Source organism: Macaca thibetana, chromosome 15 (genome assembly GCF_024542745.1).
Source record: "Macaca thibetana thibetana isolate TM-01 chromosome 15, ASM2454274v1, whole genome shotgun sequence".
Classification (NCBI taxonomy): Eukaryota; Metazoa; Chordata; class Mammalia; order Primates; family Cercopithecidae; genus Macaca; species Macaca thibetana.
The window spans coordinates 41,353,455-41,381,282 of NC_065592.1; the positions used below are offsets into that span (position 1 = coordinate 41,353,455).

The window sequence follows — 27,828 nt, forward strand, 5'->3', positions numbered from 1 at the left end:
TAGAAATGCCTAGATGTTGGGATTTCACACACCAAGAAGGGGAGGGCCACGGAACAGAAACTTACATAGGGTGAAAATGTTTTCTATTTTGTCATGTCAGGACATTAAAAACAAGACCTCTCTCATTTATATCCTTTTATAACAGAAAAATATTTCAACACCATACAATTACAAAGGACCTCATCTGTAAATTAAGGATCGTTTTTCAAATGGAATTAACTTTAAGGAAAACCTTACTGTGTCATTCTTATTTTTCTCATTTTACCTGAGTGTATTTGCTTTCTATGCTTCTGTAACTGATCACCACAAATTTGGTGATGTAAACCACACCTATTTATTGTCTGACAGTTCTATGCCAGAAGTCTGGGCACAGTGTGGCTCCCCTGGGTCCCTTTGTCAGGGCTTTATATGACCAAAATCAAGGTGTCACCTGGGCTGGGTTCGTATCTGGAGGCTCAGCTAGGGAAGATTTGCTTCCATGCTCATTCTGGTTACTGGCAGAGTTCAGTTTCTTGCAATTGTAGAACAGAGGTCCCTGCTTTCTTGACATGTGGACCTCTTCATCTTCAAACCAACAATGGCATATCAAACTCATCTCATGCTTCCAATCTCTGATCTCCCCTCTGCTATTAGGTAAAGAAAGATCTCTGCTTTTAAGGACTTGTGTGACTATACTGGGCTTACCTGTATAATAATTTAAGGTCAACTGATTAGTAACCTTCATGACATCTGCAAAGTCCCTTTTGCCATGTAACATAAAATATTCATGGAGGTAATTCCAAGGGGTGAAGGTCAATGCGGCCAAAACTTTGCCTACCACACCCAGTCTGGTGAAAATTCAGTCAGATAAATATGTGGGAACATTGTAAGATCCTCCAACTCCCATACTGGTTGTCAAATAGTCTCAGATATTTTAGTTGACATATCCCAGTGTTTTATATTTGTGAGAAGCCAAGACATTGTTACTAATACAGAATCTTGCATGGACTAGATATTCAGAAAGTGTTTGCTGAGCAAACATGTATTAATAAATTCATTGTTGCTAATATTATTTTAATGCAACTTTGATTATAAATCCTGCGGTACTGTTATTATCATTGTCATTAGCTACAGATTAGAAAACAAGCCAAAGTCATTACAGAAATGTATTAAAACTAGAAATGATTCAGTAAATCACGGTAGATTCCAAAAAAAAAAAAATCATGGTAGAAACAATTAAAACATGAACTACTCTGTTACATCTGCTCATGCTCTGCTGGGGGTGAGAAGTGTTGCTTTCAATCAAGGAATAGGGATAATTAATAGAGGGCCCCAGAAGCAGTAAGAACTTAATCTTCCCTCCTTCCCTCCCTCTCTCCCTCCCTCTCTTCCTTTCTTTCCTCCTTCCTTTCTCTCTTTCTTTCTTGGGAAAATAAATTAACTTGGCCAGTTTTTAAATTAAATTAAAAATTTTAAATTGAATTGTTTACCGAAAATCTGGAGTATTCAAGCTCCCTAGCCTGGTGTTGAGAGCTCTAAACCTTCTCCCTGGCCACCTCATCCTTGTCATTCACTGTTGAAGCGAGCTGGGTTGTTTCTGTTCCCGTCTCACTTTTCCACCTCCTTGCCTGTATTCGTGCTGCTCCTCCGCCTACAATTTCCATCTCAAGTGTTCCCTCTTCCAGAGCCCTCCCTGGCTTTCCTCGCAGTGCCCACAGCCTGGATCTGCCTCTGTCCCACAGCACCGCCTGCCATCCCCCATGGGAGGTGACCACGTGCCCCGGCCTCACTGCCTCCACCATCAATGAGCTCCCCGAGGCCAGAAACCATGTCGGACTGAGTCCCTGTCGGCACAGACGTGGGCCACAGTTCTGAGGAGTTTCTCAAATAAATGAAGAGGGAGCAAGAAACCCTAGTTCACTCTGATCCCATATTGCAGTCACTTAAGGGGAAGGTGGAGGACAAGCAGAAAAAATGAGGAGGACACAGAATGGAGAGAAAGACAAAAATAAAGAGAGACGTGGAAGTAGAGCAAGGAGGAGGAAAGCAGATGAAGGGAAAGTATCCAACAGATTTATTTTATTTTATTTTATTTTATTTTATTTTATTTTATTTTTGAGATGGAGTCTCGCTCTGTCACCCAAGCTGGAGTGCAGGGTGTGATCCCGGCTCACTGCAGCCTCCACCTCCCAGGTTCAAGTGATTCTCCCACCTCAGCCTTCTGAGTAGCCGGGATTACAGGTGCGTGCTGCCACGCCTGGTTAATTTTTGTATTTTTAATAGAGACGGGGTTTCGCCATGTTGGCCAGACTGTTCTCAAACTCCTGACCTCAAGTGATCTGCCTGCCTCAGCCTTCCAAAGTGCTAGGATTACGGGCGTGAGCCTTCGCGCCTGGCCCCAGCAGATCTTACTGAATCTTGACTGAGGCCCCTTTCCAAGCTTTGGGGAGACAGCAGTGAAAACAATGACAAAATCCTTGCCCACCTGGGGCTTTCATTCTAGTTGAGGAAATCGGTCAATCTACAAGTGAACCAACAGTAGACAAGATGATTTCAGATAATTTTAGGAACTATGTTAGGGCATTAAATAGGGTGGCGTGTCAGGGAGTGAATGGGGGTGGGAGATATTTTGGGGAGGGTGACCTGATTGATGGGAAAGAGGAGCCATGCTGAGAACCAAGGAAATCGTGTTCCCAGCAAAGAAAACAGCAAGTGCAAAGGCCCAGAGGTAGGAAGGAAAGTGCATTTGGTTTCAGGGAACTGGAAGGAGGTTTGTGGGGCTGTATTTGGAGAGCAAAGGGCGGAGAAAAGGGAACTTAGGCCAGATTGGGAGGCAGCAGCTGGACTGAGTGGCTTCTGTTGTGATAAGGAGTGTTAAGAAAATGACCCCAAACTTGTACATAATACAAAGATGTGATTATGTGACGCTTTACCCTAATACTTAGAGCATTTTCCTGCCTAAGGGTCATGTGACTGGGGGAATAGAACTTTGCTCAATTAATTAAGACCTAAACATTTTGCAAGCCTCTAAAACAGATAAGATATGCTGGTTTTCAATGATTTTCTTTTCTGTCCCCAAAGGTTGTGGTTTTGTCACCCTGTGGGACATTTGTATGTAATTTGGCAATCTTATCTTATTCCTTTTTTCAGTCGCTGTAAAAATCCCTGTTCCTTAAATGCTCTTTTGAATCCACTTTGTCATCCTGCAGATCCCCTTATTAATGAGTTAAATAAAACTGACATGTGTTCACTATCGATTTTCATGAGAATTACATTTTTAACCTTTCGAGAGATATATTCTGATAGGAATTTGGGTTTTAAGTGCATGGAAAGCAGGAAGAGTGAGAAGAATTCATATATTTGACAAAGGACCCTCAGACTCTTAGATGGTGGGGGGGTTCAACTTGCCCATGGGGAGGTAAGACGCCCAGTAGAAACCAAAGCCTCTGTTCAGGGGAGAGATGACCACAGGGTTTGACCGAGGGAGGCGAGGATGGAAAGGTGCTGAGTGAGCCAGAACTGAATCCTGATACTCATCGTGGGCACCTGGCCCCTTTCCATTCCCATGGTGGGTCACCATGAACTGTTTTCTTGGTGAACTTTTCTCTCTAATACAGGAGCTCCTTGGCAGGGGCTGGATCCAATTTTTATGTTTCCTCAATGTCCAGCCCTGGACTGAACACAGAGTAGTGCTTGGCAAGTGTTTGCTGAATGAATCTTCTCTTTAGATTTATCCTCATCATCATCTTTTTTTTTTTTTTGACTGTGGTAAAAATATACGTAACCTAAAATTTACCATTGTAGCCATTTTTATGTGTACAGTTTGGTGACATTAAGCACATTTACATTGTTGAGCTACCATCACCACCATCCACCTCCAACACACTTCCGTCATCCCCACTGAAACTCTGAGCCTGTCAAACAAAGAAGACCCCTTCCCTAATCCTCCCAGCCCTTGGCAACCACCATTCTACATTCTTTCTCTATGAAATTAACTACTCTAGGTAACCTCATATGAGTGGGATCGTATCATAGCTGTCTTTTTGTATGGCTTATTCTACTTAGCATAATGTCCTCAAGGCTCATCCATGTTGTAGCATGTGTCCGAATTTCCTTCCTTTTCCAGGCTGGAAATATTCCATTGCATGGATACACCACCGTTCCATTATCCATTCACCTGTTGATGGGCATTTGTGTTGTTTCCATCTGTTGGCTATTGTGAATGACACTGCTATGAACATGGGTGTGCAACTGTCTCTTCAAGTCCCTGCCTTTGGTTCTTTTGGGTAGACGTCTAGAGGTGGAATTGCTAGGTCATATGGCAATTCTATGTTTAACTTCTCAAGGAACCACTATACTGTTTCCACAGCAGCTGCACCATCTTACATTCCCACTAATAGGGCACAACAGTTCCAGTTTCTCCACACCCTTGCCAACACTTGTTGTTTTCTGTGTGTGTGTGTGTGTGTGTGTGTGTGTGTGTGTGTGTGTGTGTGTTTTATTATAGCTATTTTAATGAGTGTGGGATCATCCTTAAAATACAAATGGCCATGAAAAAGGGAGATCCCAGGGCGAGGCATTATGGGGGCTTTTCATGAGTGTACTCTGAAGGGAGACAGCTGGGGTGCTGGAGGGAGGTCCTAGATTTGGAGGGCACTTAGCAGGAGCAGAAACAGGATAGTGGGTGCCAAGATCACACTCTTTGAGCTCACAGCATGGACTCAGGGCTGACTTAAGGAGACTCCCCACCATGGGAGAACTGAAACCCAAAAGGTTTCCACAAGGGAAGATTTGTTTGTTGGGCTCATGTCCCTGGGGAAAAGCTGTTTCTAATTTAGACCTTTCTTTCTATGTGTTGCTTCCCAGTGCGACAATGCGAAAGGGTTGAAAGCCTTCTATGATGCAATAAAATACGGGCCGAACCACTTGATGGTGTTTGGAGGTGTCTGTCCATCCGTCACATCCATCATTGCAGAGTCCCTCCAAGGCTGGAATCTGGTGCAGGTAAGGTCCGATCTACCTTCTGTTGTGGGGAGGTGTCTTTGGTTGGCCCTCAGTCTTTTGCAGGAATGATTCCTTGTACAATGTGGTTTCTATGTTGCCTAGGTCAGGCCTCCTGGACTTTCTCCTGGGTGATAGCATAGCTTTTCACTGCTGGCCTGACCTGGCATGGCCCCCATGGTGGGTCTTTAAAGGGCAGCCCTGATGCTACCACCATGTATTTGAAGGCTTCAGGGATCACCACTGACTCCCTAGCCCAGCTTTCTGGGTCATTGATGCCAGTCCAACTTGCCTGTCCACTGTTATCTCCTGCTCCTTCCACTTCCTCCAAAGCACAGCCTTGCCAGACACTCTGCCTTTCCACACATGTGTCCTGGACCTTTGGGTCTCAGAGCCCTGCTCTTGATGTTCCCTTAACCAGATGACCGCTCATCAATTCTCTGCCAAGCCTCCCTTTCCCACTGAAATTCTCTTTTGTCCTCTAAGACTGCCTTTGTCCTCAGTTAAGTCTTTCCTGGGCTCCTTGCCGGTTATTCACTCTTTGCCCTGGCAGATTTTGTACATCACTGAATGCTCCACCAACACACATACAGTCTATTGTAGGTAAGACTTGCCAGTGTTAGCTGTTGTTGGGGATGGGAAAGAAGAGCGTGGAACTATATGACCACCAGGGGTGAGTGGTGGCTCATACACCTGTTTACTTTTTTGCTGCATCCATCCATCCATCCATTCATCCATCCATCCATCCATCCATCCATGCATCCACCCATCCACCCATTCACCTATCCATCCATCCATCCATTCACCTATCCATCCATCCATCCATCCATCCATCCACTCACCCACCCACCCACTTATCCATCCATCTGTCCATCTGTCCATCCATCCATCCAGCCATCCATTCATTCACCTATCCATCCATCCATCCCTCCATCCATCTGTCCATCCATCCATCCATCCATCCATCCATCCATCCATCCACCCATCCACCCACTTATCCATCCATCTGTCCATCTGTCTCTCTATCTATCCATCCATCCATCCGTCCATCCATCCATCCACCTCTCCATCCATCCATCCACCCACCCACCTATCTATCCATCCATCTGTCCATCCATCCATCCATACATACATCCAACAAATATTATAGGCAACTTACTCTGTGCCTGGATTTTGGTAGGCACATGGGGATACAGTGCTGAACAGGATAGATGTGGTTCACATTATTCTGGAGCTTACATTCTAGGAGGAAGACAGGCAAGAAGCAAGTAAATAATTAAATAATAATAATAAGGTTGTGTATGGAGGGTCTGCCATGTGCTAGACACTGTTCTTAGTATTTTTCTGTATGAATTCATTTAATTTTTATAACTGCTCTATGCTGTAGGTACCTTATCATCCCCATTTTATAGATAATGGAACTGAGGCACAGAAAAGCTATACAACTTGCACAAGGACTCACAGCTAACAATTAGTAGGGCCAGGATTTTAACTCGGGCAGTCTGGCCCTTAAGATAAGACTGTAGTAAGGAAACTTGGCTATGATGGAAGGAAACACGGTGATGAGATATATAGTGACTGCCTTCGGGTAGCCAGAAAAGGTCTCTTGGAGGAGGTGACATTCAAGCTGAGACCCGAAGGGTGAGAAGGAGACCATTGGGTGAAGCGCATTCCATGTCAATGAATGGAATAGCAAACGCAGGAAGGCAGCTTGTGATAGGAAAGAACCTGGCATATTCATGGAACAGAAAACAGGGAAGTGGTGCTGGAGTGTGATGGATGGGGAGTCAGGGTGAAGACAGTGAGAGTGGCAGGGTGAGCAGAAGCCTAACCACGTAGAGGATCTGTTTCATTCCACTTGCATTGACTGGGGACCTCCTCTGAGTCTGGTGCTGCATGCATGGGGTGCTGGGGTGGAGCCCAAGCTTGCAGCCACAAGGAGTGGTGGGCACAAGCGATAGCAGGTGTGATGAAAGAGAGGTGGGGCCCAGGCGAGGGCCCCTCACTCAGCCCCGGGTCAAGGAAGCCCCAGGGCAGGTGCTATGGCAGGTGCAGTGGAGCTGGCTGCTGAAGGAGGAGAGGGCGTTGGACAGCTGGAGACATGGGAGAGAGCGCCGCTGCAGAGGAAACTGGGCGTGCAGAAGCAGGAGGTGGGAAAGTATGTGGGCTTGGGGAGTGCTGAGTCATTCCTTGTGGCCGGAGCAGGCCACGCTGATTGTGGGTGGATGCAACACGAAGAGGAGGCCAGAAAAGCAGCCATGTGCTCTGGTGCAAACCTAACCAGAAACCTAACCACACACCTGAAAGGCAGCATGGCTCAGTGTGCCATGGGAGCCTGGCCTCAGCCCTCAAAGTGCCTAGGACAGCTATGGAGACCTTGGACCAGTCACTTAGCTTCTTTGGGCTTGAGCTTGCTCTCCTGAATATTGAGGATCACATTCTCTACTAGTTAGAGCTATGTGCTGCCTCCTTGAACCTCAGTTTCCTCATCTGCATAATCAAGGTAGTAATAGGACTGTTTTCATGGGGTTGTCGTGTGGATTGAAAGATTGAAAAGGGATTAGAGTTGTGCCTGGCACACAGTAAGTGCTAATTAAGTGTTCTTTGTGGTTAGTCCTGCCCTGTCTCCTCCCACTCCCCAAGTTGAATCCCCTGATTACTTGTCATTCCTGGTCTTGCATTCCCACATTTTGTTACACTGTTCCTACCACCCAAAACATCCCATTCTTCCTATATCCAGTGTATCAAGTGCTACCCTTTCTTTGAGACCCAGCTTAAATCCTGCCTCCTTCAGGAAGCCTTTCCTGCTGCTACTAGGGGGCTGCTAAAGTTGGGCCCTAGAAAGCCTTTCTATCACTTCCCCTTGTTTAATTCTAGCAGAGCGTGTGCACAGCCCAGTGTCCCATTCCACCCTGCCTGTCCCTCTCTTAGGGTTTTGCAGATGTGGGGGTGTGTTTATAAATGTTTGTCTCTCCAGCTGGGCTGTGAGCTCCTTAAGGACAGAACCTGGACTTCTCTTTTTCCCCATGCCTGTCATTTCACAGTCTTCATCAGAAGTCTGCTCAATGATCAGAGGGATGGAGGGAGATGGGAAGGGATGGAAGGATCTGCAGATGGACAGTTTGTCCAGGCATGAGAGGCTGAGGTCCCAGGGAAATCCCCTGCCCAGAGAGGAATCCAACTGATTCCACTGATTCTCAGTGTCACTTGGAACCATCTGTCCCTCAGAATTCCCTGAGGAGCTGCAGGAACAAGCACAACGTTGGAAACTCCCAGCTTGCAGACCAGAGCTACCTGACCTCGCCATGAGCAGGACAGCCCTCCAACCTAGAGGAGTTGATAAGACAGGGAACTAGGTTACAAGATGGGGATTGTGTTAGTTATTTATCACTGGGTAACAAATCCCCCCAAATTTAGTGGCTTAAAACAACAATATCATGTATTATTTCATTATTTCTCTGGTTCAGGAATTCAGACACACTGAATGGCTTGTGTTTGCTCCATGGTGTTTGGGGCCCAACTGGAGGACTTGAAGGCTGGGGGCTGGCATCATCTGAAGGCCTGACTGGGGCTGGAGGATCTGCTTCCAGTGTGGCTCCTCTCCATGTGGAGGTCTCCATAGGGCTGCCGGTGTGTACTCATGACAAGGCAGCTGGCATTCCCCAAAGTGAGTCATGAAAAGACCAAGTCTTTTAGGACTTAGCTCTGGAAATTGCATGCTATAACTTCTGCTGTAATCTGTGGATCACACAAATTAGCTCTTATTTAGAGAGGAGTAGTACCAAGGTGCAGGGGGAGGTGAAGCTCACTGGGGGCTAGCTTGGAGACTGGATACTATAGTGACTAATGTCTGGAGGAAGACAGGAACTCCAGTTGCCCAGCAAGGGGGACTTGATGCTGAGGCCCTGCCCTGTTTTGCAGAACTCCTGCTCATCCTTCAAAGCCCTGGATACCACTTCCTCTGTGATGCCTTCCCTGATCTCCTTCACCCCCTTTCCTTCGGTGCTACCCATCCCCAGCTCAAAAAGTAAATTAATTACTTTTTCCTCCACTACACCCTGCATTCTCAATAGCGGGTGATATCTCCTCCAAGGGAGTAAACATTGGTTCTTGTGCGGAGGCAAAAAAAAAAATCTTACTTTTTTAATGTATAAAGCATAGATATAGATCTAGTACACAAACAGATCTATGTATGCCTGTGGTATTACAATTTCACCAGGCGGCAAGAGTAGGAAAAAGTAGCCAGAAAGTCTTCTTAGGAGACTAACAGTGAAATGAAGGTTGAGAAACACTGTTCCACATCCTTCTATATTGTGTGCAGTATTCTCTTATTAAATTTCATGTCAATGAATTCTACAGTTAAAATAGGTAAAGATGGTACATTTTATATGTATCTTTTACCTCAATTCACAAAAATAAAATTTTAAGAATGGGCTGGGCATAGTGGCTCATGCCTGTAATCCGAATGCTTTGGGAGGCCAAGGCGGGAGGATGGCTTTAAGCCAGGGGTTTGAGGCCAGGCTGGGGAACATAGTGAGACCTCATCTCTACAAAACATTATAAAATTAGCCGGGTGTGGTGGCACACTCCTGTAGTCCCAGGTACTTGAGAGGCTGAAGCTGGAGGATCGCTCAAGCCTAGGAATTCAAGGCTGTAGTGAGCTATGATCATGCCACTGCACTCCTGCCTGGGTAAAAAAAAGTGGTACACTGTCTCTATGAAAAAAAAAATTAAGTGTTGTGAAAAATAATTTGTTCTGTATACCAGTCTTCTGTATCAGATTGTGAGCTTCTTGGGGGCAGCCCTTCCCCACCCCTTCTTCATCTCCTGGTTCCCAGTGTCTGGCGCAGGGCCTGGGCTCACAGTAGGTCCTCACTGAGTACTGAACTGTGCTAAGTGCAGAGGATAGGCGGACAGAGGGGCCTGAAATGCTCCATGGCAGAGCCTCTCACAGTGTGGCTCTGACTGTGGGGTGGGGAGGGCAGTGGACCATGCAGAATCTCAGCCTCCACCTCCACAGAATCGCTCTGCATTTTCCCAGGCTCCTTGTGGGGGAAGATGCCCAAACCCAGACAATACTGCCCTAGCATTCACTACTAGACACTGGGGCTGGATCAATGGCTGCAACTGGACGTGGATGCGGGATGCTGGGGGGCTTGGAACTGGAGGGTACTCAACAGTTTGGACTTATCTGAGGACCTGGGAGGCAGAACGGTGGATGAGCCCAGAAGACTGGATTTCTCCCAGCCTTGTGTAGCCAGACAAGAAAGATATAAGAACAAAGATCAGGATCTTGATCTGGGAGTAGACTGGGAGCCTGGATTCCTGCCTCCTTCTCATTCTCAGGGAACATAGCCCCATTTATTATGAGCCAGACTCTGTGGACCTCCCAAGCCATCCCAACTCAGGGAGGCTGAGCTTGTTTCCAGAGACGGTGAAGGGGTGGATGGGTGGGTCTACAGGTGCCCAAGGGATTTGATGAATCTCTTAACTTATTCAAGACTGGGCTTCACAACAGAGCTTCACAAATGGGAAACTGTGTGTAATCTGTGTAATTGAAAAGGAGCCCTGGCTGCCCTTTTTGGAGGAGCAATGCTTGCCGGACAGAGACAGCCAGGAATGCATAATCAGTTGTTTCTGTTTCCTTGTGTCACAAAAATAGGGATTCACACACCAGAGGGGTGAAAATTCACTCTGGTGCTGAAATCGGTTAAATTTAACTTTTGCCTTTTGCTGGGCCTCTTGATTCATAGCTGCTGCATAGAGAGGCTAATATTGTTTTAGTCGTGATTTGAGTCACTTAGCCACTGGGAACCTCAGTTTCTCCCTCTATATGCAAGGACCTTCACAGAGTCCAGGGTCTGACATGCAGGTGAGAGTGGCTCTGTCCCTCTCCAAACTGTCAGAGCCTGCTCAGGGTGCAGGGCTCTGATCTGGGCCTCATGCTGGGAGGAACCCACTAGGGCATAACCCAGGAAAGCATCAGGGAAGGATCAAGGTCTAGACATTGGGGAGCTGAGGGTGTTCAGCCTGGAGAGCACACACGGCACTGGGGAGGAGGGAGGAGTCCAGACCTCCAGCGTTGCATGACTGACTGTGATAGATTTTGCTGGTTCTCTGGTGCAAGTGGGGAGAAGCAGGAGCCATGGCTGAAGTTAGCGGGGAGCAGGGTTTCCACCTCCTGCAAGCAAGCCCTGCCTCTGGAGGCTTCCAGCATGGAAGCCTGTGAAGTCATGAGTTCCCTGTGGCCCAAAGTTCCCTGAGCAGTCCGGTTTCAGCCAGGCCTGCTGTTGGGGAAATTTAATACACAGAGTAGGCATAGACCAGGTCAGTGGCTCTCCACCTATATGGGAAGAGTCACTTATGGGGGTTCTTGGTAACAGTGCAAATTCAATATCAGTGGCTCAGGTGACTGTGATGCTCTTGGCCCCTGGAGACTTGCCAGGCCAGGAGCTCTCTAAGGCCTGTTCATCCCCCAGACACCGGGGCTGTTTAACAAATGCTGCTGGTCCAAAAAACTCCAATTGATGCTGCCCGTGTGGGAAAGAGGACATAGAGGAGGTCAGCGGGGTGAGGGTGGAGGGATGCTGCCAGGGCAAGTATCCCAGTGCCGCTAGGATGAAGCTCACAGTCCATGGTGGGGCACAGTCCATGGAGTGCACCATCACCTTGCCGTTTTCCCGGCCCACCTCATGCCCCTTCATGCTGCCGGCCTCAGTACAGGCTGCTGGCAGGACTGTGCTCATTCTTCCTGGCGCAGCTTGGGTGCCCCTCCTTTGCAAAGCCTCCCATGGCCTCCCCTGTGCTTCCTGACCTGACCTGCACATCCCTCCCAGGGTGTTTGCTATGTCTGCCCACCCCAGCCTGCAACTGCCTGAGGTTAGCATTGTGTCTCATTCACTCTGCCCCTTGGCCTGGTACAGGCCTGGCAGTGATGCCAGAACAGTGCTCAGGGCGTATTTGCTGATGGAGAGCCAGGTGCCTGTCTTTTAGGCCTTGAGTTGGTCCCCTAAGAACCAAGGGCACGTCATCAGAGCTTGCCAGACCTAAAGTCACCCGAGGACTCTCCAGCTGCAGCCTCTTGTTAAACAGACGCAAGGGGAGCCCTAACACAGCCTTGGGCTCAGCCTCAGCCTGCATCTCCCATCTCAGGAACCCGCACCCCCCCATTTTCTAACTAAGTTTCCTTTGCAGTTTTTTTCAGACCCACCCAGAATCCTGTCCTCAGAGATCTAAGGGTGGCTTGTGTTGGCACTTTTGGGGGCGGTCCTGCAGATCTCACACCAGCCTGATCTGTCCTGAAAGCATGGGACCTGGGAAAAACCAGGAGAATTTGGAGCTGGGTGGGGAAGATGGAGACAGAGCTTGGGAAAGGTCCAAGAGATGCCAGCAAGAGGGAGTTTGACATCCTCAGAGACCAGGACCACGCTCCTTCCTGCTTGGGAGTGAGATGATCGCAGCTTCAGCTTGCAGAGAGAAATCGTCTCACTGATGAAAATAAAGTCAGATTCCTAAAGGGATAAAGGGCTGCTCGTAGGAAAACGCAAACACTATTTCCTCAAGAACTGTATCCCGCAGAGCCTGTCCTTTAAAAGGCAGCCGTGGCAGATTATTAAATTGTAGATGCATTTCTCCTGGCTCTGTCCCCAGCCTCCCCTCGACAGCCCACCCTGCTTTGTGGCCCGCCTTGGCACTCCCCCCGAGGACCTTCCTGGGAAGCAACACTTCGGCTTGTGTCATGGGGCTGTCTCCTTGGAGAAGCTCATGTGAGGGAGTGGAGGCAAGGAGGACTTTCACATGGGAGGATGTTGACACTGTGTGTGTAGAGGTATTGGCAATGGACTCCCAATACGTTTAGGATTTGATTTCTGAAAACTCAAAAGCATGCCTGCTTTTGACATTTAAAAAACAAATCAGTGAGAACCTCCAAATCAGGCCTTTTGCTATTTACTGAATTCTGGCATCATTCTAAATGGTCAGTCGATGCCATTTTGCTTCAGAAATTTTGGAACAGAAATTTTGTGATCTGACATGATTTTCTCAAATGATTATTTTATTAAACTGTAGGTTGTCTGAGAAATCAAAAGATTGCTTGTTGCTTAGCTGTGGCTTGTGGAATTTGAGGTAGATTCATGGAATGGCAGAGGTGGCAGAGGCTTAGCACGCATTGGGTCCAGTCTCCCTGTTGTACAGACTGAAAAACAGAGACCAGATGGGGTAGGGCCTTGCCAAAGTCTCACAGGAATAGCGACGCGGGGCCCGTGGCTTACCCTCCAGCACTTTGATTTTCTCTCCCTTAGCCTCCCTTTTCTGTTATGTAAAATGGGAGTAGCAAACCCGCCTTCTGTGTTTTGTGCAGATGTTTTTTCTTCAAGGGAAAGCACTTTTATAAACTGTAATCCAGTAGCTGCTGTTATGATGCCCAGGACTCCTTTGCTAGGAGCAGATCTCTGATTATGGCCATTGGAGTTTCATGCTTCGCATGGACAACAGGATTTTTCACTCTGACACTGCAGACTCTGAAAATAAGGAGTCAGGGATGGAATGGGGGCTCTTCAGCAAGATGCTCAAAGTACATGCAATGTCTGCCTCTTAGCCCCCAACAGTTAAAACCCACCCAGGCCAGAATCCTGCCATAACCCGGCCATGTGACTGCCACACCCTTGCCACAGTACATGCAAGTGAGCCTGCAGCCTTGATTGGAAACCAGTTAGAAGCAGCAGTACGATAAGGCACAGCTGGAAACTGTTGCTGCTGCTCTCTAAGAAAGAGAATAGAGGCCAGTAATCCAGCACGGGTTGGAGCCATTTCTTTGCACTGGTCTCCAGGGGGGCCATTTAGCACATTAATAATCTATGAGATGCTTCCACCTTCTGGATTCATTAAAAACAAGAAGAAAGGGAAGAGGAGAAATGATACTAAGGGCATGCACTATTGGCCAAGCAGAGAGGGCAGGAGAGAGACTCCAAGGACCTGGGGACTTTAGAGGGTCCTTCCTGGCTGTCGTCAGATGCCCAGTGCAGTCAAGCCCAGTGTTGAAAGTGGGCAGCATGTCACACATGAGGCGAGGAAAAGCTTGGTAGCTTTTTGTTTGGATACAATTGGTAGAAGGAAGAAGGAACCCTCAGAAGGGTTTTCAGGACAGAGGAGTCTGGAAGTTGGCTTGAAGCGGGACCCATGGTGGCCATGGCAACAGCACTCCTAGGACACAGGGCTGTGGGGCAGCTGAAGGCCACTGCAAAGGCCAGAGGGGATGGAGAGGGGAGCATGTGGCAGGCACCATGATGGACAAAGTGCTGACTGGTGCCTGCCCCTCCCACCTCATTTGCCCCAAATCTCCCAGCTCCAACACCCAGAGTCCCTTGAAGCTGCTCAGCTGCTCTGTGCTCTTTGAAGGCCCAGCCTTCCCCTGAGTGGGTCCCACGCCTGTAGGCCCGCCCTCTCCTTTTCACCTTGAAAACCACTTCCAGCGTGTGAGAGTTGGCAAGTGAGTTGCTGGCTCTTCTGAGCCTCTGGGCATGTTACGCCATGTGTCCAGCATCCCTTGTTACAGGATTGTCTCTATACCACAGTGTAATCATTGTCTCCATTTCTGCTTCCTCCATTTGACTGTGGTACCCTAAAGACAGTGGACATGTCGAATTAGTCTCTCCGTGCCTGGTCCCACTTACAGGGACCCAATAATGTGTATGAGGGACGGAGGAGGAGGTTCACTCCACAGCTTTGAGTTGGCCTGGGGTATCACTGCCCTTCGTGATCCAAACCCCCACTCCTTTGGTGGAAGGGGTGGAGATGTGGTCCCCACATCCAACCTGGCTTGCGTGGATCCTGGCAGCACCTACCAATCTTCAGGGAAAGAGAGGTTCTGTTCTTACTCATTCATCCATCCATTCATTCATTCATTCACTGACTCATACTGTATTTATTCATTCATTCTGTCACTCAACAAGTGCAGCACCTGCTGTATACTCTCCCAGGCTCTCCTGGAGCAGTGCAAATCCACCACCCAACACCACCATCCAAGAGAGGGAGACATGGCAAAGAGGCAGTTTGATGCAGGAGCCTGAACAGAGGACTGGAATTCCGAAGCTCCGGGTCATTTTCCCTCCGATGCCTCTCACTGACAGAGGGAACTTAGGCAAATTAGCAGCCCCCTCAGAGCCTCACTGAACTCACAGTATCATGGCGATAATCCTGTCCACCCTTCTGGGGCTACTGAGAGCATTAGGTGGGACAGGGATGCTGGACCATGTGGGAGCACTTTGCAGACCATCAGGCCCACTAAGATCTCAGGTGGTGATGTTACTGCCGCTGTGATGCCAACCGGGCCCTGAAAATGTATAGGTCTCCATGTGTCTTCAGATCCAAAGTTGTGTGGATGAAATTAACTATCACTGACCATGAAGGTGATTCAGAACAGTAAAATTAAAACAGAAAACCTACAGGAGAGGCGAAAGAAGCCCCAGGCAGCTGTTAGAGGGCACACACACTCTTCTGGTTTTCAGAGAAGCAGAGGTAGGTTAAAGAAGGGCCGGATGCTATTGAGGGCTGGGCGGTTCCCAATCTGTTCCTGCAAGGACCCACCCCATGTCTTTCCTGTCGGCCTGGTGAAAGATTCAATTTAAGGTTCTGACCCCTATTTTTAATTCAAGATCATGGTCTCTAAAGTAATATCAGTTCCCAACATGTAACTCCAATGGCCTCATTGTTTATGCGTCTTTCACCGCCAGCCACTTCAACCCTTTTCTGGGAACATGCGGGGTGTAAATAATTCATTCTAAATAAATAAATCACTCGCACTACTTACGGTACAGCTGGTGCTGCTAGTGATCGGCACAACTGCAGATTACGTAGAGTTGAGTCTGGAATTACAGATTGCGTCTAGAAAGAACTGGAGAGGGAATTTGAAAATGAGCTCCCTCCGGGGACAAACATGTAAAATGGGATTAACACCAACCTAATAAGGTTGGGATGAGAGATAGAAATAATAAATGTGTCACACAGTGCCGGGCACCCAGCAGGCATGCAATATTCTTCTTCTTGCTGCTGCTGCTGCTGCTGCTTCTGCTTCCTCCTCTTCCTCCTCCTCCTCCTCCTCCTCTTCCTCTTCTTCTTCTTCTTCTTCCTCCTCTTCCTCTTCCTCCTCCTCCTCCTCCTCCTCCTCTTCGTCCTCCTCTTCCTCCTCCTCTTTTTTTGTTTGACAGAGTCTTGCAACCTTGACCTCCCATGCTCAAGTGGTCCTCCCACCTCAGCCTCCCTCAGTAGCTGGGACTACAGACACCACCACACCCAGCTAATTAACAATTTTTTTTTTTTTTTTGAGACGGAGTCTTGCTCTATCACCCAGGCTGGAGTGCAGTGGCGCAATCTCGGCTCACTGCAAGCTCCACCTCCCAGGTTCAAACGATTCTCCTGTCTCAGCCTCCCGAGTAGCTGGGACTACAGGCGCCCACCACCACGCCTAGCTAATTTTTTGTAATTTTAGTAGAAACGGGATTTCACCATGTTAGCCAGGATGATCTCGATCGCCTGACCTCATGATCCACCCATCTTGGCCTCCCAAAGTGCTGGGATTACAGGTGTGGGCCACTGTGCCCAGCCATCAATATTATTCTTTTTTTTTTTTTTTTTTTTTTTTTTTTTTTTTTTTGAGACGGAGTCTTGCTATGTCGCCCAGGCTGGAGTGCAGTGGCCAGATCTCAGCTCACTGCAAGCTCCGCCTCCCGGGTTCACGCCATTCTCCTGCCTCAGCCTCCCGAGTAGCTGGGATTACAGGCGTCTGCCACATCGCCCGGCTAGTTTTTTGTATTTTTTAGTAGAGACGGGGTTTCACCGTGTTAGCCAGGATGGTCTCGATCTCCTGACCTCGTGATCCGCCCGTCTCGGCCTCCCAAAGTGCTGGGATTACAGGCTTGAGCCACCGCGCCCGGCCAATATTATTCTTAAAACATCATTCATGTAATTCATGAGTGAAGGTTACTATTTTGTTGAGGAAAATTGACTAAAAATGGGCTTTTTTTTTTTATGGTGGTGGTTCTCAAACTTCATGAGTAAGTATCAAGATCCCCTGGAAACTTGGTAAAATACAAAAACCCACTAGGCATAGGGTGACCAATCATGCCTGTTTCGGGATTGACGGTGCCCAAATTGAAGCATTTGGGATTGAGGAAGTAGGACTGTGAGTATTCAAACCAGGAAAGTCCCAGGCCAGCCGGGACAAGTTGCTCACCTTCGCCAGCTCTCGTCCTGCTTCTAGGCGCCTCGTCCTCTGTGCTGTGTGTTAGCACCCCAGGTGATTCTGAGGCGCAGCCATGGGTGGGAACCACTGCCTTAGAGTGTGAGACTGGGAAGATGCCTGCTGAGCCGCTGGGCAGGTGCTCTGCGCACAGACGCACCAGTGCATGTGGTGGCATGGCACTGACTGCCCGTCGCATGTTGTGTTTGGTAAGGTGTGTGGTGCTCACCTGTGCAGATGGGCAAATGGAGGGCCAGAGAGCCAAGATACCAGTAATATCAGGGCCACATCTCAGGCTTGGGCAGATAGGCTGGTGTTTGCATCCAGGCTCTGGTGCTTGTTAGCTGGTGCCTGGGGCAGTTTGCTTAGCCTCTTCCAGCCTTGGTTCCTGGTCTGAGGCTTGGCAGTGGCATCATACTGACCCTGGGGGATGGTGCATTACCTTCCTTCTTCCTCCTGTGGCCATCCATTCAAGGACATAGTCACCCAGGTGGCATCCTCGCCTATCTCTGCAGGTAGAGGCAGAGCCCTGGGATCTGGGGTCATCTCCATGGGATGAGCTATGTGGTCTTGGGGTATCTCTTGCTCCCTGTGGGCCCCTGTGTAAGAGGAGTGGGTTGGGCCAGTTGATGAGCCTTAATAATGTCGTGTCATTATGCCCTGTGGCTCAGAGCCATCAGTGCCTTAAGCCTGGCATCGTCCCTCTTGGGCCTCTGCATGTGATTTCCCCGGGCTCATAAGGCCTGGTGTCCCCTCCATGTCTAGAAGCTGTGAGAAGGAACCAGGCAAGCGCTCAGGGGCCGAGACCACTTACACATGTAACTCCACACAGAGTAGAGGAGCAGCCTTGCAGCTGTGCCAGACCTTCAGCTTTAATGTCTCTTGATTTCCACCAGAGCTTTCCAGGTGGAGGACACCCCTTCTGCAGGAAGTGAGGCCCAGAGAGCTGATGCGGCCTGTGTAAAGTCATACCTCAGGTAGGGCAGAGAGCTGTGGTGCCAACCTTTCTGGTGGCCTTCCCCGTCTGGTCCTTTCCCCTCATGCTAAGGCACAGCGCCTGCTCCCCACAGCTCAAGAGTTGTTGCCCATGTTGTTCTCACTGCACGACACCCTTTCTGCTCCCCCTCCTCCCCGGCTCAGTTCTCTGTATTTCCTGATATTTAGTTCAAGTGTTACCTCCTCCTCCAGGAAGGCATCCTAGTCTTCCCCAACCCTGGTCCCAGCTGGAGGAGGTACCCAGCATTTTCCTCACTTCCTTTGTTTTGCCCATTCCTCAATATATTACAATCCCTGATGAGGTTTCAGTGTCACCTGCTAAACAACTCCTTCAGGCCCAGACAGTCCTTGCCCACCTGAGCCTTAGCAGTACCCCAAGGGCCTTGCCTCAAGTAGGTGCTCAGGAATTGTGACTGGACACACCTGTAGGGCCTATTACAAAACCAATTTGTAACATGTGTATGGCCTTTGCCATGGGCCAGGCATGGTTCTAAACACCGTGCATAAATTAACTCATTTACTTCACATGCCAACCCTAAGAGGTTGTTCTTCTCATTTCACAGATGAGAAAACTGAGGCACAAAGAGGTTGAGTGCCTTGCCAAAGGATTGCCCTTCTTAAGTGGCTCCAGAATCCCTGCTTGCAACCGCAAGACTACACTGCCTGTCACACAGTATCATGTAACCCTCACTGCACTACTCCGGGCTGAAGAGCAGACATTGTCCCAGTTAGGCCTGTTCTCAGATTGAGGAAAATAAGATTCAAAGAAAATAGAGTCTGGCCCTGCTTCCTGCTACAAGCAGACCACAAGGTGAGGTCCCCTGAAGACCTCTAAGAGTGGCCTCTCTGGGGGCCATAGAGGCTCCAGACCCCGGGTCTCTGCCTCCCTCTCCAGCTGTGTTGGCAAGGAACTTCCTGCCTGTCCATGGAGGACCTAGGCAGTACGTGTCCCCTGACATAGGCTGTGTTCTCCCTGTAAATCATTCATGACCCCCACACACCCACACATGCACACACACATGCATGCACACCACTTTTAAACTTATTACTCATTCAGTAACTTGTTGTGTATAAAAAATAAATGATTCCTTCGAAGTCAGAAAATAGATGGACTGGTTGTTGGTGAAAATCAATAACTATGCTAAGTATTTCAAGAATAGTACTTATAGTCCTGCTCTGGATGGTTTTATAAAGAATAAGCTGATTTTTTTCTAAATAGAGCATAGTCTGCATTAGTTGTGAATTATACAGAAGCCTTTTGCTTTGAATCTGTTTCCTAAGATGATTACCTTATTTATTATTTCCATGATGAAGAGATTGAGCTTTATACAGTGGGAAGGGTTCAACTTGAGAAAAACAATCCTGGGTTAGATAACGATCTAGACATGATTCATAAATGCTGATTTAAGCATAATTTTCTCGATTTTCCCCATGTTCCCATAAAAGCTTACATAGTGCTGTCTTAGCCTCTTCTAATATGGCGTGTTGGCTTTGCAAGTATCAGGGAATGACTTCCTTCCCATCCTGGGTGCCTTCTGAGACTCTGGGCCCATTCCTACAGGAATGGGCACGGGGACTTTTGGCACAGCAAAGCTGTTTGGGCCCAATCCTCTGGCCCACGCTAACAAGAAGGCTTCAGCACCACTTCTTTGGGAAGCCTTTCCAGGGCATGCCTCCGGTGGACGTGTCCGTAACCCCTGCTGCTCACAGCATGCTCACTTCCTCCTTCAGTGCAGTCTTGCCTGATAGTTACTGTTCTCTCTGTGAGGTCAGGGCAGCAGCATCTTTGTTTGCAGTGGGAACCTTAGAGCCCAGCTCATGGCCCAGAATCCAGGAGAACCTCTTGGTTTCCATTTTCGCTTTCAGTGCTCTCTCAGTCTTTCTCTTTAATGTAAGCAGCATCATGAATTCATAGATTTTCAAAAATACATTGAATGTACTATATTTCAGTAAGTTGGAGATATTATTTTTAATGCAGACAGTGTTTTGGTGCCTTTTTTTTTTTTTTTTTTTGAGGACAGGGTCTCGCTCTGTCACCCAGGCTGGGGTGCAGTGGCATGATCTCAGCTCACTGCAACCTCCATTTCCTGGGTTCAAGCGATCCTCCCCCTCAAGCCCCCCAAGTAGCTGGGATTACAGGCACACACCACCATACCCTGCTAATTTTTGTATTTTTTGTAGAGATGGAGTTTCATCATGTTGCCGAGGCTGGTCTGAAACTCCTGACCTCAAGTGATCCTCTCACCTAGGCCTCCCAAAGTGCTGGGATTGCAGGTGTGAGCCACCGTGCCCACATTTGCTGCTCTGTTTATGTTTCTACTTTTCCCCCAAAATTCTCTTCCAATTTTGTTACTTTGAAAGTTACTTTAACCTGCAACAAGAAGTTAAAAGAAAGTACAATGAACATCACTTACCCTTTATCTAGATTGACAGTTGTTTACATTTTGCCATATTTGTTTTTGCTTCTCCTCTCTTCCCCCCACCCTCACACGCACACACACACTCGCACACTCACTGATTTTTTTGTTGAAGCATTTGATAATAGTTTGCAGACACAATGACACTTCACCCCTAATACATTAGCATGCATCTTCTAAGACAATTATATCCTCTTACATAACCCTAATATAACCACATCTGAAATATTTAACAGTGATACAATATTACCAAGTGTGTGATCCATACTGAGATTTTTCTAGTTGTCTCAAAATTGTCCTTATTGGAATTTATTTGGACACAAGCAAAAAACATGCATTGTCTTTGTTGCCATATATTTTTGGCTTTCAGGACAGTGATCTTTTTTTTGGAAAACCCAAGCCAATTGTTTTATAAAATGTCCCACAGTTGTCATTTGTTTCCTCATGATTAGATTCATGAGTTTTGGCAAGAATACTACCTTTTTTTATGCTGTGTTCTTCCCAGTGCATCGAGTCAGGGGGCCCAGGATGTCAGTTTGAACTATTATTGATGATGCTAAATTTGATCACTTGGTTAAGGTGGTATCTTCCAAATTTATTGTAAATATACATTTTCCCCCTCTGTAATTATGAAGTAATCTATGGGGTGAAACTCTGAGACCATATGACATCCTATTTCCTCACAAGCTTTTACTCAATGGTTTTAACATCAATTTATGATTCTTGCCTGCCTCAGTATCATATTGGTGTTGCAAAATGGTCATTTTCTTTTCTTTCTTTTTTTGAGAGACAGAGTCTCATTCCATCACCCAGGCTAGAGTGCAGTGGCGTGATCACAGCTCACTATAACCTCAGACTCCTAGGCTCAAGGGATCCTCCTGCCTCAGCTTCCCCAATAGCTGGGGATTATAGGCACATACCACCATGCCAGGCTAATTCAAAAAATTTTTTTTGTAGCGACGGAGTCTCGCCATGTTGCTCAGGCTGGACTCAAACTCCTAGGCTCAATTGAGCCTCCTGCCTTGGCTTCCTGAAGTGCTGGGATTACAGGTGTGAGCCACTGCACCCAACCTCATTTTCAAATTCGATTCTTCCTCTACATTTAAGCCAGCATTCTCCTCCCCAGAACAGCATTCCCTTTTTTGACTCTTTCTTCTCCTCCTGCTTCTTTCTGTTTCTCTTCCCCTACTAATTTGAGCACTTACTATTTTACCTGCCTTAGTCTTGGAATCAGCCATTCCTCCAAGGAGCCTTGATTCTTCCTGATAGGAAATTATATTAAGAAACCAACATTTGGATGCTGAGTATACTTGTTGCTACTACGGTTCATTCCTTCATTGTTTTGTTTTTCCAGTGGAATGAGCTTGAAAATATAATTTTTAATATCTTTAAAGTGTTTAAACTGTAATCTGACTATGAGGAGATAATCAGACAAATATGGGTCATTCTATAATTTACTTGGCCTAAATTCTTAAAAAGTCCCTATTGTGGAAAACAATAAGAACAACCACATAAAGCCAACCTAGGCCTGTTGTAAATGAAAAAAATAAAAAATACCAACCAAAAGCAAGCCATGAAATTTGATTGGATCCTGAATTTTTAAAACAAAAGGGCATTTTTGAGAAATTCAAGAAATTTGAATATGGACTATGCATTAGATGATACTGAATTATTATTCATTTTCATAACTGTGATAATGATATAACAATATAGGATAATTTCATTCTTTACAAGATACACTCTGAACTAGTTATGAGGTGTCATGATATTTGTAAGCTAATTTCAAATGCTTCAAAAACATCATTAAGAGTATGTGTGTGCATATATGTATATGTGTGTCTATGCATATATATATACACATTATTAGTATATATCTATGTGTGTATATATACACATTATTAGTATATACATAATACTATAATATATACTATGTATATTTAAAAAGAGAGAGAGGAAAGCAGATGTGGAAAATGGTGAATCTAAGTGAAAGTATTCCTCATGCTATTCTTTCAACTTCTTTGTTTTAAATATTTTTATTTAAATATTTTTGGGTTTATAGGAACACTATACAGTGTTCCTCGTACTATTCTTTCAACTTGTTTAGTTTAAATATTTTTCAAAATAAAAAGCTGGGAATGTACCTGTGTGTATGTGTATGTGTATGTGTGTGTGTGTGTGTGTGTTTGTGTGTGTGTGTGTGTGTGTTTGTGTGTGTGTGTGTGTGTGTGTATCTGTCTGTATGTGTGTGTGTGTGTGTATGTGTATGTGTGTATCTGTGTGTGTGTGTGTGCGCATGTGAGTGCTAGATGGAAGGATGGTGGAGGGGAAGAATATATCCTCCTTCGTTGAACAGTGAAAATGTATCCAAAAGTCTCTTTACACATTTTTCTCCATGTGATTCTGTTAGAAACTTAATATATTCCGGCCGGGCGCAGTGGCTCAAGCCTGTAATCCCAGCACTTTGGGAGGCCGAGACGGGCGGATCACGAGGTCAGGAGATCGAGACCAACCTGGCTAACACGGTGAATCCCTGTCTCTACTAAAAAAATACAAAAAATTAGCCGGGCGTGGTGGCAGGCGCCTGTAGTCCCAGTCACTTAGGAGGCTGAGGCAGGAGAATGGCGTAAACCGGGGAGGCAGAGGTTGCAGTGAGCTGAGATCCGGCCATTGCACTCCAGCCCGGGTGACAGAGCAAGACTCCGTCTCAAAAAAAAAAAAAAAAAAAAAAAAAACTTAATATATTCCTAGATTCCTTTGTCCTGGTTTGTTTTCACTGTTTAGGGGTTGATCTTTTTTCTCCTTGTTGATTAATTTTATTTAAAAAAATATACACAACTTTTATATGGTTCCATAGTCAAATGTATAGCAGAGAATTCTTGGCTCCGATCTAAGTTCTTTCCATTCTGTTGCATGCCATCCTTATATAATGTGGCCATTGTTATTAGTTTTTAATTTATCCTTCCAGTTTTTCTTATTGAAAATATGAGTGTGTGAGGCCGGGCGCGGTGGCTCAAGCCTGTAATCCCAGCACTTTGGGAGGCCGAGACGGGTGGATCACGAGGTCAGGAGATCGAGACCATCCTGGCTAACACGGTGAAACCCCGTCTCTACTAAAAAATACAAAAAACTAGCCGGGCGATGTGGCGGACGCCTGTAGTCCCAGCTACTCGGGAGGCTGAGGCAGGAGAATGGCGTGAACCCGGGAGGTGGAGCTTGCAGTGAGCTGAGATCTGGCCACTGCACTCCAGCCTGGGCGACAGAGCGAGACTCCATCTCAAAAAAAAAAAAAAAAAAAGAAAGAAAATATGAGTGTGTGTGTGTGTGTGTGTATGAGTGTATAAGTGTGTGTGTGTTTGTTCCTCATTTCTTCTTTTTATGCAAAGGGAGCATACAGTCTACACTGTTCTGCACCTTGCTTTTTTTACTGGATTTTCCCAGATTTCACTGTATTATCACTGTAGAAAGACATTCCTTATTTTTTTTTACAGAGGCACAGCCCTGCTTTGTGTGGATGTACCATAGTTTGTACAGCCAGTCCCCTACTGATGGACATTTGGATTACTTCCAATCTTTTGGAATAACCTTGGCCACATGTCACATTTGTGCCAGTGTAAACTGGGTGTGAATTCCTAGAAGTGGAATTTCTGGGTCAAAGGATAAATGCATCTATAATTTTTCTAGAAAGTAAATCTTTGTTGAGAAAACTAATGAATGAATTTGATTAAAAAGAGTGAAAGTAAAAGGCTAATATCTAAATGGAGACATAAAACAATTAGAATAAATAAATCTCTTTGTGAAAGAGGCTGATTTAAAACCTTTCTGGTGGCGTTATCTCTAGTCCAGCAATTTTCATTTTCTTGCCTAAAGACAGAATAATTTCTCTTTGGTTTATAAATTAAACATATGACTCACGTCTGTAATCCCAGCACTTTGGGAGGCCAAGGTGGATGAATCACTTGAGGCCAAGAGTTTGAGACCAGCCTGGCCAACACGGCGAAACCCCATCTCTACTAAAAATACAAAAATTAGCCAGGAGTGGTGGTGCATGCCTGTAGTCCAAGTTACTGGGGAGGCTGAGGTGGGAGGATTGCTTAAGCCCGGGAGGTGGAGGCTGCAGTGAGCAGAGATCATACCACTGCACTTCAGCCTGGGCAACAGAGCGAGACCCTGTCTCAATAAATACAATACAGTACAATACAATACAATACAATACAATACAATACAATACAATACAATACAATACAATACAATACAATACAGTACAATACAATACAATACAATACATTATTTAATTAAACATATAATTACAAAATCATGAAATTTTAGAGCTGAAATAAAAACTACCTAGAACAGTCTCCTTAAGGAAACCGAGGCCCAGAAAGGGGAAGGAAGGAACATAAAGACTAAGAAAAGAAACCAAATTCAGTGCAATTCCATGTAATTTAATAAACAGTAAGTGAAAGAGCTTCTTTGTAATAAAGCATGATGCTTGTTTTCAGTTTCTACCAAGAGTCAAACATAGAACTGTACAACTGAGAGCCCTGGAGATACTCGATCAGCAGCGTGTGGTTCAGATCCCTGAGTGCTTTGCTGTCACAGTGACAACTCCTTCAACAGAACCCAGTGTCCATGGACTTTGTTTCACATCTTTTGTGTTATTCTAGGGCATTCCCGTGTAGTCATGATGAGACATTGGATCAGGTGGAGGGTTTGAGTGGCTGTGGACGTCCTGGCTGATGATGTGAGTGGTCACATTTGCTCAGGATAGTCTGAAGCCTCAGGATTGTGGCATTGGAAGGATTCTGTTTGAATTCTGAGCAGGCAATGTGGAGAAGCAAATGGGCTTAGCCCTGCCAACCATGAACTTGGGGGCAAGACCGGGCAAGTCCCTTCTTTCTGGTCCTCCGTGTGTAAAATGAGGAGTTGGACAAGCCCAGAATGGCACATAAATAAATGGCGCCCATGGTATTATTTTATCCTTCTATGCTAATTGCAGACATAACTAATAGATCACTAAACGCTCGTTCTTTACTCCCTTAGCCCACTTCTCAGTAGCGCCTGTCAGCCCCCTGGTGATACAGCATAGCGTCAGCCTTTTACCACAGCCGGTCTGAATGGTTACTTAGGGTTAGCAGGTAGAATACAGGATGCCCAGTTAAATTTGAATTTCAGACACACAAAAAGGATTTTTGCTTTGTTTTTTAGTGCAAGAATGTCCCAAATGTTGCTAAATCTGGCAACCCTATTGCTTAGGCCATTTCAATTATTTCTCTTTTTTTCTGTGTAACTTAAGATAACTGCCCTCTCTTCTTGACACATCTGGTAGTGCTCATTCCCCAGTGCATTCTATGATTGTTTAAATTCATATTATGACCTAATTTAATTGAAGGTGGTAGAGATTTGGGTAGGAGACTTTTATTTCTGAGGACCATATATTCTGGTAAAAAAAACTCTTTGATGAACCTGTAATCCTATGTATCCATGACTTTATCATTTTCATATCACTTTCTTGACTCTGCCAGTGCCTGTACAACTTGTATTATTAACTTAATTAGTATGTTCCTTTAAATCGACTCATAATTTTATCTAAATGCCATGAATGAAAAATCAGTATCATTTACTAAGAAAGTAGTATAAAAGCAAATTAAGGGAAAGCATACCTCTTAAGGTATAAATTGTCATCTGGGGCTCACCTGAAATCACTGGTTATGCTCCCTGGGGTAAAAAGCACACCGCTGACTAATTCAACTCCCTGCTGATTTGGGAATCCCCTCTGTGACTCTGGCAGATGAGCCCTGAGGATCTTCTTGAATACCTCCAGTGCTGGGGAACTCAGTACTTTGCAAGGTTTTGATTCACTCTTGAATACCTTATTGTGAACTGTTTCTTCTTCATATTGACCATATCAGCCTCCCTGAAACAGTTATACATGGACCCTGGTTTTCCCTCTGAGACCCACACAGTAAGTTTGCTCCCTCTGCATTCGTTCATGCATTCATTTATTCAACACATACTTGAGTGCTTATTCTGTGACAGCTTAAGCACAATGACAGTACATGTGATAAGGTCTGATGGGGGTGCAGTGGGGTAGGTACCCCCTGCCTAGACCGGAGGTAGGAAGGTGTGCAGAAAGACTTTTGCAGAGCGGAATGAGGGAGAGCCTGCTTTGTGAAAGAGAAGGCTGGAGTAAGGGGTGAGAGGGGACGCTGGAGCAGTGGAAGAGGTGGAGAGAGAGCAGGCCAGGTGGGCCTCATAATCCTCATCTCCTCATCTTCTATTATAGCACTAGGACTCATTTCCTATAAAACATGTTCATATTCCAAGTTCTCCATGTGTTTACTTTTTAATTTTTGAAGTAGCGTCTCGCTGTGTTGCCCAGGCTAAAGTACAGTGGCACTATCACGGCTCACTGCAGCCTTGACCTCCCAGGCTTAAGCAATTCTTCTGCCTCAGCCTCCCAAGTAGCTGGGACCACAGGCATGGCCACCGTGCTTGGCTAATTTTATTTTATTTTTTTCCATAGAGATGGGATTTTGCCAAATTGCCCAGACTGGTCTCCACTTCCTAGGCTCAAGTGGTCCGCCCACCTCAGCCTCCCAAAATGCTGGGATTCAGGCATGAGCCACCGCACCCAGCTCAGTTTATTTTTAACAGAACCCTGGAGAGTTAGGGCAGGATGTATTCTCCCCATTTTACAGGTAAGGAAACTGAGGCCTAGCAGGTTGGTGGTGGGCTTGCAGCTGACCAGAGGAGCTGGGTCTGTGTGTTCCACAGGCACATGACAGCGCTCAGTTCCAGGTGCTTTTGCTCATGCGCAGCCCCAGCTCTGCCCCAGCCCCACTGGTCCTGGATGACCCCCTGCCCTGTGGAATAAAACTTCTCATTCTGGGAAAGCATCTTTGAATCTTTGATCTTGACTCAGCTAAGTTTCCTCTGGACTGACCATGAAGCACATTTCAGAGGTGTGGAGTCTCGTGTTCCACTTTCTTGCTTATGGAAGGCATTGGCTCACAGGGTAAACTGAACCTAGGATGACCCCTTCTTCTGGAGCCCCGGTGTCCCTAGGATTGGGGCTGTGAGGTGCCCAGTGACTGCCATCCCATGTCCTCTGAGTGTCAGTGGGCAGGTGGCTCTCAGGCCTCCTTGGAAAGCTTGGCCTATCTGACTGAATGATTCCTTGGTAGGAGTCTGCTGCTCAGA

General features: G+C 46.4%; 1 protein-coding gene across 1 annotated transcript in view; it reads left to right on the plus strand.

The window, feature by feature from the left end:
- The window catches only part of GABBR2 (gamma-aminobutyric acid type B receptor subunit 2), a 419,555-nt gene that overhangs the window by 126,120 nt on the left and 265,607 nt on the right, over positions 1-27,828 (plus strand). The window contains exon 2 of the mRNA XM_050762091.1: positions 4,846-4,983. Coding sequence (XP_050618048.1) covers positions 4,846-4,983 — 138 coding nt within the window. The remainder of the gene's footprint in view (positions 1-4,845; positions 4,984-27,828) is intronic.